We start from the raw sequence: 14,978 nt of genomic DNA, 5'->3' as shown, positions 1-14,978 counted from the left end.
AGAATGGAAATTAGTTGGACTACTACTTAGTGCAGGTATACAGCAAACTTTTTATGTAACTTTTCCTTTCTATCTTTTGTTTTTTGTTGCTGTGTTGCAATTTATTCTTTCCTAGGTGGGTTTATGTATGATTTTTGTTATTAATATGGTATTGTTAGTGTAATGTCTTTTTCTTGTGTTATTAGGAAGGGGTTGGGGAAGTGGGGTGGGGTCATATAAAGGAAAATTAATAGACATTTGTATTTCCTTGTTACCCTTTTTCAGTTAATTGTTGTTGTTTTTGGCAACGCAATAGTGAAAACAAAAATTGACAGAAGCAAAAAATAAAAATAAAAATAGCCACAATGGACAAAAAAAACAAACATCATTAAGACATATATGCTACATGCTATACATGCATGTATGTCTAATACATGCTACACATAAAAGAAAAAAAGGAAAAGGCACAGGTCATAGTTAATAATTTAAATAACTTTATTCTCAACCATTCCCACTTTTCCCCAGCCTGTCACTTTAAAAACAGCTACACATAATTGATTTTGGCCCAAAAACATTTGTCAAGGTGAGATGTGAACTTTTTCCAGGATGACATTTCATTAAATCTTTTGTCACAGTATTTCTCAGGATGAAACTGGAAGTCTAGCATTTGGCCACAGTGTGGCAGCATGTACCTCTTGCAATTCAAACATGAATTACATATCGAGTGAGCAATGTCAGAAAAATGCAGTTGTACTGGCCTACACCTACTGTAGGTGTTCCAGTGTGCAGACTCTGATTATTTAAACTTCACACCCTTTACCTAACAGTGACTTCTGGATGGAATGGATTTAGTGAGCATCTCTTGACTGAGCCCCACAAAAACAATGACTAAAACTACTATTTCAACTCAGTCATATCACTTGCTACTTATAAATAACGATTCATTGCTGAATATCCATTCCATGTTAAATATTATAAATCATATTTTGAATGCCAACTCAAAAAAAGAAAATTAATTTTGCTGAATGCATTTATATCTTAAGCCAATGCACCTAATTTAAAGAATTGCTGGAAACAAGCTTTTATTATCAATTTAAAATATTTATTCCCACATTCTGGAGTTGATAAAAACCCCCTTTTTTCAGAGTTACCCTGAAAAATACACTTACAATTTCAACTGCGCATTTAATATCACATTCCCTAATGCTTAACCCAAGTTGCAACCCACTACTTCTTTAAATAAATATTTCTGTTACTGGTAAAAAATATATATATTTATTAAAGAAACTAAATCCTTCACCTTCACCACACTGCTGCTCGTTAAATAAAGAAAAGACCTTCTTAAATGCAAGTTTTCTCAAATAAGGATATAAAAACATTAACAGATTATCAGCATCGTCAGCATGTTGAGCAGCTTCTCTGTGTTGCAGGATATTGTTTTTTAAGTGCAAAATAAATAAATGCAAAGGTCCCTCAGCCTTCTTACCCAAGACTGTTACAACTAAGGTTGTCAAAAGTTTCGATACTCTTTAGATACCACATCTTTAAAATGATACAATCTCTGTAAATTATACAATCTGTAGTATCAAAAGCACCAAATCTTTAAAATGCTGGTATGTGTTCAGTGACTTTCTCTGTATGGAGTGCAGGTTGTTCAGAGACAAAAAGCACAGGACTTTTGTTTTGCCATGGTATCAAAAGGTATCAAGTAATTATTTTTTTATACTGGCGTTGTATCAAAGTGTAAAATCCTGGTAACGTGACAACCTTAGTTCTAACTGAGGAACAGCAGTCTTGTGCACATTGATAAAACCGTCACGTTCAGATAAAGTAAAACTAAACTAAAGGTCACACATCAGACTGTTTATGTCAAAGTGTAACTAAAGCAGCATTTGAGAAGGTCTTCTATATTACTTTGAAAACATAAATATGGCAAATACATTGATCCCTTCGTTTCACTTAAATACAAACATGGGTTTTCACATAAAAACAAAAAACAGTTCATATTTAGGCTTACATACGTCGCCTGGTGTAGTGTCTTGTTGGTAATGAGGTCCCGCAAAAACAGTTAAACAACTCTCTTTCCTTCTCTCTTTCTAACCAAAAAAAACCTGGCGCTTCACATTTCATTGACATGTCACTGTCGATGGCTCTGTTAACCAAATCCATTTACTGCCTGACACCTGAAACCTACTTCCATATACCCTTGGCATGCATTGTCCTGCCTCAACAAGGCATCGTTTTCTGCCATTGTGTCTTAACAGGCATTTCCTTCACAGTACATCTCACTATTCTTATAACTCTGACGTTGTACAAACAGAGTTCATGCCAGAGGAGACTTCTGAGGTATTTTTGCGAAGGTGCTGAACAAAAGCCGTGTGTCTGCTTTGGCACTTTTCTTATGTTCTCAGTTCATTCAGTGCTTCAGATACCTCTTTGCTACATGTTTCCAAACCCACAGATAATAGTGGTGTTTCAACTCGTACCCCAGTCTCTCATCACTGCGGTCTTGCAAGGAGTCACCAACACAGTATCCCTTTATGTTGCATTCTGCTGTCAAAAATATATCTAATGTAGATAGTAAACGTATGTGAGATGGATGAATTGTACCCTCAAATAATACAAAAAACTCCAGAGCACCAAAAAACAGCATCAGAGCATCATAAAGGGAGACTGGTCGTACTGGTGTGCAGTTTTTTTTCTCAGACCCTGATGGAAAAGAGAGGCAGGTGTCATTTCTCAGTGACCGCAGCAGCCATGGGGGTCCGCATGGTTCCGCGTGCTGTAGCTGCCAGCTCCTCGATCTCTGCATTCAGTCGCCTGATTACCCACTCCATGGCTTCACGGCCCTGATAAAGAACAACAACAAAAAAAATTAGTTCTTCCATAGGAGGGAATGCGAAGGGACATCAAACTGAACAGAGGGACGGACAAGAATCACGTATTACATTTAAAGAAATTAGGGTTGGTAGTTAAAGCTACTGGTAAGATACTGGAATCATGTGAAACTAGAAGATTTGAGGATTTTCCAAAATCTTCTAAAAGAAACAAAAGTACTCGACCTCCAATCGCCAATTCTTGTAGAAATCTCCAAAATGTCAGTTTCTTTTAGCAAATCACAGCATGGATTTTTCTCTGGTGTTCCTCAAGGTCTTGGTGACTTTAAGTGGTATTTTTTTTTTTTTTTTTTATCAACTCAAGTAAAATAAAAAAGGCAAAACTTCACACCAAAATTTGTGACAAATGGTATCAACACCAAAAATCCAAACTATTCCATAAAGGTTGCTGCAGGTTTTTGTTCCGACCAATCAAGAACACACCTGATTGGACTGATCAGCTGTTTGAACACTGAGATCAGTTGATCACATGACTCGCGCCTGTTGTGCTTCTGCTTCGTTGGAAGGAAAACCTGCAGCCACATGGCCCTTTCTGGAGTAGTTTGGATAAATAAATGAATCAATTCATTTTTATTACAGTTGTATGACTAGAACAACTTGCACATGGTGCTGAGCTGCCTCTCAAATTAATTTTCAGGTAAACAGCTTTCAGATGATGTGCACCACTTCTACATGGCATCTACTGTTGACCTGCTATCTCACCCTAAGTGTCCACTGTCCCTATCCCCAAATTCTGTATAAAATCCTTAAGGGGTTTAAATTTTTCATATTGGGAACTACCAGAAAAGTGCCTCACACATGTTTTGGGTGCTATGTGAGAGACAGTTGTGTGGGATCTCTTACCTTTCCAGCGTTAGCAGAGATTGTGCTCGCCATTACTCCCTCCAAGTAACTGCTGAGACTCACTCCTTTCACAGAGATGATCGCCTCCTGGGTCAGGATTGTTCTATAGAGTTGACAGAGGTAAAAAGATTTTAAAAAATCATTGGTCAAATGGGTTCAGAAATTCAAGAGTTATCCTGCACCCTGACTTATATATATATAAAAGACTTACTTGTCTTTATCCTCAGGGTGTGGCTTGTACGTTAACTTCTCATCCACAGACACCATGTTTGTGAAAGTGATCTGGAGAGGAATTATCACAAGAAATGAATTTGTTAATGAAAAGATAAAATATAAAATGTATTGAACAGTGTCATAGTTCACAGTGAGAGTTGTCAGACAAGTCTTAGTGCAGAATTTTCATTGTTGAAACATGAGCTATCGACCTGTGGAACAACCAAGACTTCATTCCAGAGATGCTTCACCTATTAACCAACTAAGCATGCATGTTTGCAGACAAATGGAAGTCGTGAAAAAGAGGATCGAGATGGTGTTTTTGGTTAAAACATCCAAAACAGAATGTGTTTAGTAGCAAAGGGGTTTCATAACAATATGCACCAGGAAACAAAGTGGGTAAAAATCTTCCATTTATAGATGGATATAAGACATAGACTTGCATTTACACTAAGATCTCACTCCTGCTGATCTCAAAATGAACCTAATTAAGAAGGGAATGCTGTATTGTAAGTACTTACATTTGAGGACTGAAGTTCAAAAATCTTCTCTATGGGATCCACAACTGAGTGCTCCTGAACATATGTGTATGTTCGCGAGTTTCCAATGATCTGAAGACAAAGACACACAAACACAAATTTTACAACAAACTGATATTAACTGATGTATAATACAATTGATATGTTATTTAATTTTAAAAAATAATAATTGTGCAGCCGTTTTATACCTCAAATCAATCAATCAATCAATCAATCAAAATGATTTTATTCATCCCCAAGGGGAAATTCAGTTAGTCTGGTAGAATCTCTTGAAGAATGAGACAGTCTGATCTTTGAAATGGTTTCTTAATTTACCAACTGATTCACTTATGACTTTAATTACTTATATTTATTAACACCTACCCTAATTTTTCAAAATAAAAGATTTTCAGTTCGAGCATTAATATCTCAGTTTTGTACCGTATTCAATTGAATGTAGGTGGAACAGTATTTGCAAATCATTGTATTCTGGTTTTATTACGTTTTTCACAGTGTGCCAACTTTTTTGTAAGGTTGTAAAAGTAATGATTCCTGTGCCGTAAGATACATGGAGATACAGTAATTGTTAAAACACGTTTTTATTTTGATAGACAGTACAGAGGGAAGTAGACGTCACGTGAAGACTCCTTCATGATACATCCAGCTTCCACGCGCACACACTCAGGCTCAGGAGTGATTTGCTTTGGGGCAATCTCATTAAGGGCTATGTTAATATGCTATCAATCTGTCTCATAGGCTGACCTTGGAATTAAAAGGGCTATTCATAGATGTTGACACTGACTACAACTCTGTCGTCAGACATCTAAGCAAAGGTCAGTGCTAAAGAACAGCAGCCGGCTGGCCGATGTTTACACAGGCTTAAACATGATGTTATCTCCTCCAGCCTTATCATTACTTAATTCATGGAATCAAAGGCACAGTGGAAATGACCTGTTGCACAAATCCAGAGTCCTCCGTCACTGCTTTTCATTCTAGTGACCTCGAGTAGTAAGCCAGCTGGAAAGTTACATCACATGCTATCAGCGGTTACATCTCAGCAATGACTGCAATGGCACTACGGTGTCCTGTACAACACGAGCCGTGGCACAATGCCATAAACTATATCCTCTGTGCTCCCATCAGCACCCAGGTCTGCGGCTGCTGCCTTGGACAGAAATAGCCTCACGGGTTAAGGTCACGCTTGCTGGTTGGAAAGTATTAACCTGCACTATAGCTCCGGTACATGCCCGACTCAGGCTATAACAGGATTAGTGTGTCGTGTTTTATCGTCTGACTTTTTAAGTAATTTCAAGTCAGCAGGAGGCACCAGGACCACGAGGACATACTTGTCAGGTCATGTGTTTCCTAAGTGAGTCACATGTGTGACCAAATCACAAGGTTACTACAGAAAAGTTTGACATTCTGAGACTGAAGACCAGTTTGGGAATTGAAACTCACAGATTTCACTATGGATGGAAGGCCCCACTCTGTGCTGAGCAGTCTTTTGCTGTGGAGGCGTCCCTTTTTGTCGATGTCTCTGTCCAACACGTCCACGCCGATCACACTGGGGTTCATGGGGTTTGGATATTTCTGCATGGCAGCCTTGGTTACCGTCTCCCAAGGATGGCTGTTGAAGGCAAGCCAAAAAACAAAATATTAATGAAGCATTGTAATAAAAATTCATGCAACTGCACACAATGACTAACTAGATAGTAAGGTACAATGTTTAGAAACGTGTGTTTTTGGGGTTAAAAGTGAAAACGAGAACTGATAAACAACATTTGAACATACTTTTTGTATTTTCATGATAAAAACTCAATACATTCTTAAACAAATATGTGTAGTCAGTGGTGGAATGTAACTACCTACATCTACTAAAGTACTGCATGCAAGTAGAGTTTGGAAGTACTTGTCCTTTTCTTTTCATTGTACTTTGAACTTTTCTCCGCTATATTCCAGATATTAAATTTATCTGACAAGCTGTAGGTATTTTTCACATTAACATTTTACATATAACATATATGATCATCTTATAAATTATCATTACAGTATGACAGATGTATTGGTTGGACTATATTGGTCAATCCCAGGCATATCAGTAGCTATTGGTCCAATATACAAAGTGTTGTCCAATAAACTTTTTTACAGAACATATGATGCAGAAAACAGTGCTTGGGTTGATTTACAAATTGTGTCACTGTCATTTAGTTTGTCCAGCTGGGCGCTGTACAAATAAAATGTTCTTTCTTCTATCACCTACAGATATTGCTGTAGGGCGTAAGGTGTTGGACTATTTCTCCAAAGATGGTGATGATGTTGTGAATGTAGCAAATTGTATGCACAATGTTTACTAATGTTAAATATACTGCACTTATTTGTTAAATTATTGGTTTAAGAAAGCAGCCTTCTGAGGACCTTTGCAGAGTCATATCACTGCAGAATTGGTGAACAATCCATATGAAACCCATATTTTTATACCAGCTAAGAAATGAACTATATAGAACGCCATATTGGTGAATATTTGCCCTCTTGAATTGGTATCAGTCAAGACATTATTATTATGCATTGTTACAGATTAAAGTATCTTTGAGTATATAAAACAGTTCAAATTTGACCAACGACAACAGTCAAATGATGTCTCAGTGGAAATAATTCAGTAGTATAATATATAATAACAGACCACTACAGGGGGCATTTTTAACCTTTAATACTTATGTACACTTTGCTAATAATACCTACTAGAATTTAGCTCATAAGACCTTATGGCAAAAATATCATATACATAGACATCAATCCACAAGGGGACATTTTTGTGTTAGAGCAACATAAAACACAGGAATTTAAAAATCAGATACATGGATTAAACATAAATGAAACAGAATGAAAACACAACAAATAAGAAAACGCTATAGGTATATACAATATATACATTATAAAGGTATAAGAAAGATAGATAGGTTGCGTATAATGACTGTCTCAGAATCCTGCTCAAGAAGCCCAGGGGTAGTAGTGCCAGCAAGTTTTTTTTTTAGTGATTTAGGGATAAACACCTTCCAGGCCACCCTGAGAAGACTGATGTATTAGTTAATATGTAGACTGCAGGGGTCCCATAATAATGTCATTATACAGTTGACCAATCCAAGGTCCTATATGTGGAAACACTGGTATTTGTGTCTTTGAAGTATATAAGCACTGTTTTTATATGCTACTTTTTACTGCTATTATTTATTAGATGCCTTTTTGAATTGAATTGCATAAGCACTTTTTTTTAATATTAGGTGATATAAAGCCTTTTACACTGTATGTTTGTTTTATGTACTGTATGTGATTGTATGTCTATTATAAAACTTAAGTTTGATGAATTGCTTATACATATAGCATTTTCTTATTTGTTGTATTTCTATTAAATTTAATTTTATGTGTTAACTGCATGTATCTATTATATATATTTATTTATTTATTTATTTATTTATTTATTTATTTATTTATTTTATTTTTTTTTATTTAAATTGATTGACTATGCTATTTTGATTTAGCCTGATTCCTGTCCTCTCAATGGCTGCCCACATATCCAAAGTTGAGATTCAAATACACTGAGAGAGTTGCGATATGAAACGATATTCTGCCTCACTAATATCTTACTAATTTTATTTCATTTTGTTACCATAGCGTTGTAAAATAAAGAAGAATCGAACGCAGTGGTCGATGGATGCCATGGAGACACGTGAACGCGCCGACGCAACCGAATGACGCAACCAGGCACGTCAAAAAGAAAGAAATGTAGGGGAAAGGTCGCGCGCTGGGGGCTGGCCCTGACCGGCGGATTACGCAATTTGACAGCTTTTTTTTTTCTGCAACCACACTGACCGTCGTATATTCATATATTTGACACGGGGGGTTACGTTAATTCAAAAGGAAACAAAGTGTACGTTACTGGTGTCTCATATAGTGATTTATTTATAGAAAAAGCCACCTACTGCCTTTGCTGATTCGTGAATCTGGTTTATGTAACGGTGGTATCGTTAGCTTCTGCTACTAGCATACTACCTAGAAACACTAACGTTATAGTTAGCAGCTTTTTCTGCTTTAAGTTTCAGTCACACGTTTATGTGCGTGTGCTGTTCACCGGATTTAACACGAAGACAGCTGGCGTTATCTGACAATGAACCTCACACAGCTTTGAACCATCTCTACAGATATCACCGGGATAAAAAAAAAAGAAACAAGTAACGTAGCTTAATAAACTACTCACTTGAATATGTGCTCTGATGCCCAGATCTTCATGTTGAAGTAGCTGACAGCTGCTGGTGATGCCGGAGTGGAGGTGCAGATGAGCCGGTAGGTGCAGTCACACTGTCTGAAATCAGTGAACCGCGTTCAAAGACAAGTGCCAGTCCCCTCCCACTGTACAGCAGTCACATGAGGAGCATTACGCATTTCCGCTCGCTTGCAATCCGCATGAACCCACTGGAGAACACTGAATTAAATATTTTTTATATATTTAGCCTTCACAATGGAGCGACAGAAAGCGATATGACTATCACATTTAACCTGCAGCATGCAGTATATTTACTATTCAGCTATGCAACGCACAGCATGGCGTCACATTTAACCTCTGATGTTACACAATTCTGCTCAGTGAAGGTTGAATGTTCTCTGCAACCTTGAATGAGTGAGAGACAGCATGCTGTTGACACAACAATGCCAATTCATGCTCAAATCTTCATGCAAAACGAATTACTTTAGTCAGTATTACTTTATGCCTCTGTGGACTATTTTAGGGATATTTCATGTTATTCTTTGCAGCTGCTACATGAGCCAAAACAGTTGATTTGAAAAAGAGAATCCTCAAGTAACCTTGCAACAGCAAAAATTAATTAATAAAAAAATAATAATAATAAAAAATAAAAAAATAAATATATATATATATATATATATATATATATGTATGTATGTATGATTTTTTTATGTGAGTTTTAGTTACTTTTTTTGTTAGTGTTTTTTAGTTTGTGAGTTTGAATTTATTAAAAAATATATATATATGTTTTTTTATGTTGTTGTTTTTTAGTTTGTGAGCAGACAATGGCAGTACTTATATAATAACTTATCACTTATACAATAACTCATAGTCATTCATTAAGCTTAATACAAAACTGCTAAAATACCCCTTTGGTCACATTTTATTGCTTCTTAACCCGATCTGTGGTTAAGTTGCTTTCTTGACCCCATTCCCACTTTGTATCTTTAAGCTGATTGGCCTCGCTGAGGCAACACTGTCTTTGTCCCATTTACTTATTTACATATGGGTTGCATGCAGTATTATCTCCTTTATCCCTGTTTCACCTATGGGTGAGTCTAGTGTTCGACTTGAGTTCAGCTGTGTGCAGATATATCCACGTCATGTGCCCTTATCTCAGAGTGCAGACACGCTGGCCAACTTATGTGTAATCTCTATGTCCCAGCCTCGTAACTGTTGCAGGAAACTGTGTGACAGCCTTGAACGGTGTCACTGTGCTGTCAGTCTGCTGTCCATCACTGCAGCTGAGTTTAGTTACATTTAACCCAGTTTCATTAGAAATTATAAAAATGAAGAAAAAGAAAACACATTTGTTTTCTATTTGCTGTAATGAATGTACCCTCAATAATAAATCTTCACTCTTTTGTTTTACTGTTTTTAATTACCATCTTAACTCTGATACAAAACAATGCAATATTTACTGTTTGTGCGACAAAAATATAGACACAGTTTTAATTTAACAATTTCATTTTTTATGGCTGTGGATTATATAGAGCTGGCATAACATACACTTTTCCATACTGTTTATGCATGCAAACAATATCATGAATTTTCTCATTTTTACAATCAAAGAAAGAACCTCTCAGAAACAAGCATATCAAGCATGCAAAACATTGAAAGAATACATAAAAGACAATAATAATTGTTTAATACGTGACAGCATCTGGCTGTCCAAATCAATCATTAAAATGGTTGATTTTGATCAATTAAAACTACAAAATAAGAGTTCTTTTTTAGACCAACAATCACATGTTTTTTATCCACATGATTCCAACAAGTTGTTAAACATACACACCACACGACCTGATGTCCTATGTCCTCTACTCAGCTACAGTTTCTACCGTTGTTTCAGTCACTGTTTTGAACTGTTGAGCCTCCATCCGAGACCCAACCTGTTGTTGTGTTCCCTCCTCTTCTTCCTCTTCCTTCTCCCATTCTAGATCAGCAGTAGCGTCTTGGTACTGCTGGTACTCCGACACCAAGTCGTTGAGGTTGTTCTCTGCCTCAGTGAACTCCAGTTCATCCATCCCCTCCCCTGTGTACCAGTGGAGAAAAGCTTTCCGTCTGAACATCATGGAGAACTGCTCGCCCACACGACGGAATATCTCTTGAATGGCCGTGTTGTTGCCGATGAAGGTGGAGGACATTTTTAGGCCTCGGGGTGGGATGTCACACACAGCAACCTTGACGTTATGGGGGATCCAGTCCACAAAGTAGTTGCTGTTTTTCTGCTGCATTGCAAGCATCTGTTCGTCGACTTGTTTGGTGGACATCTGGCCACGGAAGATGCCTGCAACAGTGAGGTAGCGTCCTCGCCTCGGGTCGCACGCCGTCATCATGTTGCGGGCATCAAACATCTGCTGGGTGAGCTCAGGCACCGTGAGGGCTCTATACTGGTGGCTGCCACGGGCCGTCAGGGGAGCAAAGCCTGGCATGAAGAAGTGGAGGCGAGGGAAAGGCACCATGTTGACAGCTAGCTTCCTTAGGTCTGCGTTGAGCTGTCCGGGGAATCTCAGGGAGGTTGTGACACCGCTCATGGTCATGCAGACCAAGTGGTTGAGGTCCCCGTAAGTCGGCGTGGTCAGTTTCAGAGTGCGGAAGCAAATGTCATAGAGGGCCTCGTTGTCGATGCAAAAGGTCTCATCTGTGTTCTCCAGGAGCTGGTGGACTGACAGGGTGGCATTGTAGGGCTCCACCACCGTGTCAGAGACTTTTGGGGAGGGCATGATGCTGAAGGTGTTCAGGATGCGGTCAGGGTACTCCTCTCGGATCTTGTTGATGATGAGGGTTCCCATGCCAGAACCGGTGCCACCCCCCAGTGAGTGAACCAGCTGGAAGCCCTGCAGGCAATCACAGCTTTCACTCTCGTGCCTCACTCTGTCAATCACCTGCTCCACCAGCTCCGCCCCCTCTGTGTAGTGGCCCTTCGCCCAGTTATTCCCAGCTCCTGAGTTCCCTTTAACACCAACATAAATTAATTTTACTAAAGAATTTATGGAGGGAGATACTCAACATCAATAATGAAAACATAAAATAGAAAAACATTATGCACACTCAAGCAACAACCCTAAACCTGCATTCTTTGAAATGGTCAGCAGGGGGCGACTCCTCTGGTTGCAAAAGGAAGTCTGATTGTATAAAAGTCAATGAGAAAACTTCTCACTTGATTTATTAGCTCAGTCAACATTTTCCTAATGAGTTTTTATGGTCGCAACTGTAGTTTCAAGTCTTCATTAATACAACATAATGTTTGTTTTGTAAATGATGGTGCCATTCAGAGTAAAAGAAAACATAAAGCAGGGACCTATATCTATATCTACATCTATATTGCCTCAGCAGGCTTTTGTGTCTCACCGTGGATGAAGTTGTCAGGCCGAAAAAGCCCCCCAAAGCGGCTCCCTCTTACACTGTCCATTGTACCGGGCTCCAGGTCAACGAGCAGGGCCCTGGGCACGAATTTACCACCTACAAAAAGAAATGCAAATAATTATTAATATAGGCAGATGGGTGCTCAGTTTGTACTAAAGTTTAAGAACAGTATTATTTACAGTAACATCTCTATTACCGTGTGCCTCATTGAAGTAGACGTTGACCCTCTCCAGCTGGAGGGGGCTGTCTCCTTCATAGATGCCTGATGCATCGAGCCCATGTTCTTCACTGATCACTTCCCAAAACTTGTAAGCCAAAGAGGGAAACCATCATATTAACATCAACAGATTTGAAGTTTTACACCTTTCATCTAGGTCTTTATATGGTTGACTGACTGCTATATGTTTACTCTGAGCCTTTCCCAGATCAGTATATTCTAAAATTCATTTCTTCTTATTAATCTGTTGGTTTCACCAGATAAAAAATCCCTGCTGCACATTATAAAATGACAAAGATACCTAACAGAATAATAACCGCTCGATTTTTGAGTCAAGCTGCATAATGTGTTACTTTTACTGTATCTTGCAGTTCCTCTCTTGTTTGTGCTAAAGCGATGATAAAAAATTGTCACACCCATGCCAGTCTCGCTTTTGCGCTTATCTTTTCCCTGAATGCTTGGCAGGGAACACCCTGTGTCACTCAAACCTGTTGGGGAGGGACACCAACTAAAGGAACAGTCAAGATATGCAGCATATATATAAATATATATTTAAGTAAAATAATCATATTTATTTTTAAAGTAATTTAATTAAAATATTTACATTAAAACATAATTATGTCTCAACTAGTGTGAGAAACTTTGAAACAGTGACTTCAAGCATCAACAATATAACTTGTGAAGGATTTTATCATTATTAATTATTATTATTGTTATTATTTTTTACCTTTGAGCCGATCTGGTTCCCACATTGTCCAATTTGCAGATGTACAATTTCACGCATGATGATGGTGCTACAGTACACAGAGCAGCTGAGGGTGTCTGATAGACGGCAGTCCTCTAATCGGTCTTTTATACAGCATCAGAAATGATGTCACCAGTGATGTCAGGGAGTCACCCCAGTCAGTAAGATGTTAGGGGCCCTTAATAGGCAACAACAGGCTTAAATTATTTTTATATGAGGGGGTTTAAGATACTTTTATACTTTTTAGGCAGTTTTGGAAGGCCTTATATTCTGTTGTATATACAGTACAGGCCAAAAGTTTGGACACACCCATCTCATTCAATGCATTTTTACATTTACATTTACATTTAGTCATTTAGCAGACACTTTTATCCAAAGCGACTTACAGGAAGAGTAAAAGCAAACAATCAAGGTATAGTGCAATAAGAGCTATTAGTGCTAGTGACAATTCTTTGAGGAGTAGACTTATCATGTGGTCTAGGAGAGAAGATGCTCTCTGAAGAGCTGGGTCTTCAGGAGTTTTTTAAAGGTAGAGAGGGACCCTGCTCTGGTAGGAACTGGTAGTGTGTTCCACCAGCGGGGAACACACTTTTCTTTATTTTCATGACTATTTACATTGTAGATTCTCACTGAAGGCATCAAAACTATGAATAAACACATATGGAATTATGTACTTAACAAAAAAAGTGCGAAATAACTGAAAACATGTATTTTATTTCAAACTTGTATTTTAGATTCCTCAAAGTAGCCACCCTTTGCTTACTAGAATATAAGACATGTTTTCAAGTACATAATTCCACATGTGTTCATTAATAGTTTTGATGAATTTACAATGTCAATAGTCATGAAAATAAAGGAAAAACATTGAATGAGAAGGTGTGTCCAAACTTTTGGCCTGTACTGTATATACAACACAACATGTTTTTATTTCATTTGTAGACTATTGCATGTTAATGATACAATAAATTAATATTTATAAAGTAGCGTGGGATCACGGGAGATGTTGTCTTTTCCACCATAACTGTCACAGCTATCAGTTTCTCCCAGTTAGGATTTCTCCAATATTCATCAATTGAGATGGTTTCACCTAGATCCCCTCCTCTTCAAAAGAAACAGAATTGGTGATTAAAAGCAGTAAAAGCATTTTCATGTTAACAAAGGTGTGTTTCTCTGGCACTGTTCAGCTGACACAGGACTTCCAAGCTGCTGCTAACATTCCCACAGTAAAGATTCAGGCATCCAATCACTAAAATCTTGAATCCGCTTAAAATACACGGCCGCCTATTAAGTTGGAATAATTTTGTTTTCAGACACAATCCTCTGTTAATTGTGGTTTCATTTTTATTGTGATATGTTTGGAAGAGATTGATTATTAAAGTTTTGAGAAGATATACACGATATCTGTCAATAATAAATCCCATTGTCACAATCATTTCATGGAAAGAGGTAAAAAAATATTTTATTCCAACTTTATGGGCTTGTTCAAAACAACTAAGATATAAAAAGTGTATCGTAAGAATGGGGCTTAAAAGTAGATTAGAAGTAAAAAAAAAAACTGATGCATGACTAAATGAAACTGACTTTTCAGTTTAAAAATTGTTGGAAACATTTGGGAAAATTTAAATACACAACTTAGTAAAAACACAATACATGTCAAGCCATTTTAGACCTTTAGATGTAGAAAAGTTTCACATAATACCTTTAATGTATTCTTCAGCTATAAAGGAAGAAAAAAAACTGCATGAGCAAACAAAATTATCATATTGGCTGTGTTTCTAAAACACATATATGAGCTGTACAAGCAGCCAAAAACAGGAAGGAAGTGAAGATGAATGGAACTAGTGTGTTTCTCTGGCCAGTGTCAGATAACACCCATTTGATTCACTACATTTTATTGTTA

General features: G+C 37.6%; 2 protein-coding genes across 2 annotated transcripts; both read right to left on the bottom strand.

Annotated features, from left to right (window-relative positions):
- Positions 1-1,709: 1,709 nt before the first annotated feature.
- Positions 1,710-8,859, bottom strand: LOC131969075 (PRELI domain containing protein 3B-like). The gene is made up of 6 exons (XM_059330204.1): positions 8,703-8,859; positions 5,909-6,077; positions 4,454-4,543; positions 3,931-4,001; positions 3,720-3,822; positions 1,710-2,828 (listed from the first exon to the last, which is right to left on the bottom strand). The coding sequence occupies exons 1-6, from the start codon at positions 8,732-8,734 to the stop codon at positions 2,712-2,714; spliced, it is 582 nt and encodes a 193-aa protein (XP_059186187.1). The 5' UTR covers positions 8,735-8,859; the 3' UTR covers positions 1,710-2,711.
- A 1,317-nt stretch (positions 8,860-10,176) lies between these two features.
- tubb1 (tubulin, beta 1 class VI) lies at positions 10,177-13,144 on the bottom strand. Its single transcript, XM_059329314.1, has 4 exons — positions 13,061-13,144; positions 12,313-12,421; positions 12,102-12,212; positions 10,177-11,703 (listed from the first exon to the last, which is right to left on the bottom strand). The coding sequence occupies exons 1-4, from the start codon at positions 13,115-13,117 to the stop codon at positions 10,568-10,570; spliced, it is 1,413 nt and encodes a 470-aa protein (XP_059185297.1). The 5' UTR covers positions 13,118-13,144; the 3' UTR covers positions 10,177-10,567.
- Between the last annotated feature and the right edge of the window lie 1,834 nt (positions 13,145-14,978).

The sequence above is a fragment of the Centropristis striata genome, chromosome 3 (genome assembly GCF_030273125.1).
Source record: "Centropristis striata isolate RG_2023a ecotype Rhode Island chromosome 3, C.striata_1.0, whole genome shotgun sequence".
In the NCBI taxonomy this organism is placed as follows: Eukaryota; Metazoa; Chordata; class Actinopteri; order Perciformes; family Serranidae; genus Centropristis; species Centropristis striata.
Note: the sequence above shows the minus strand (reverse complement) of the source record. Positions and strands in the feature narration are given on the sequence as shown.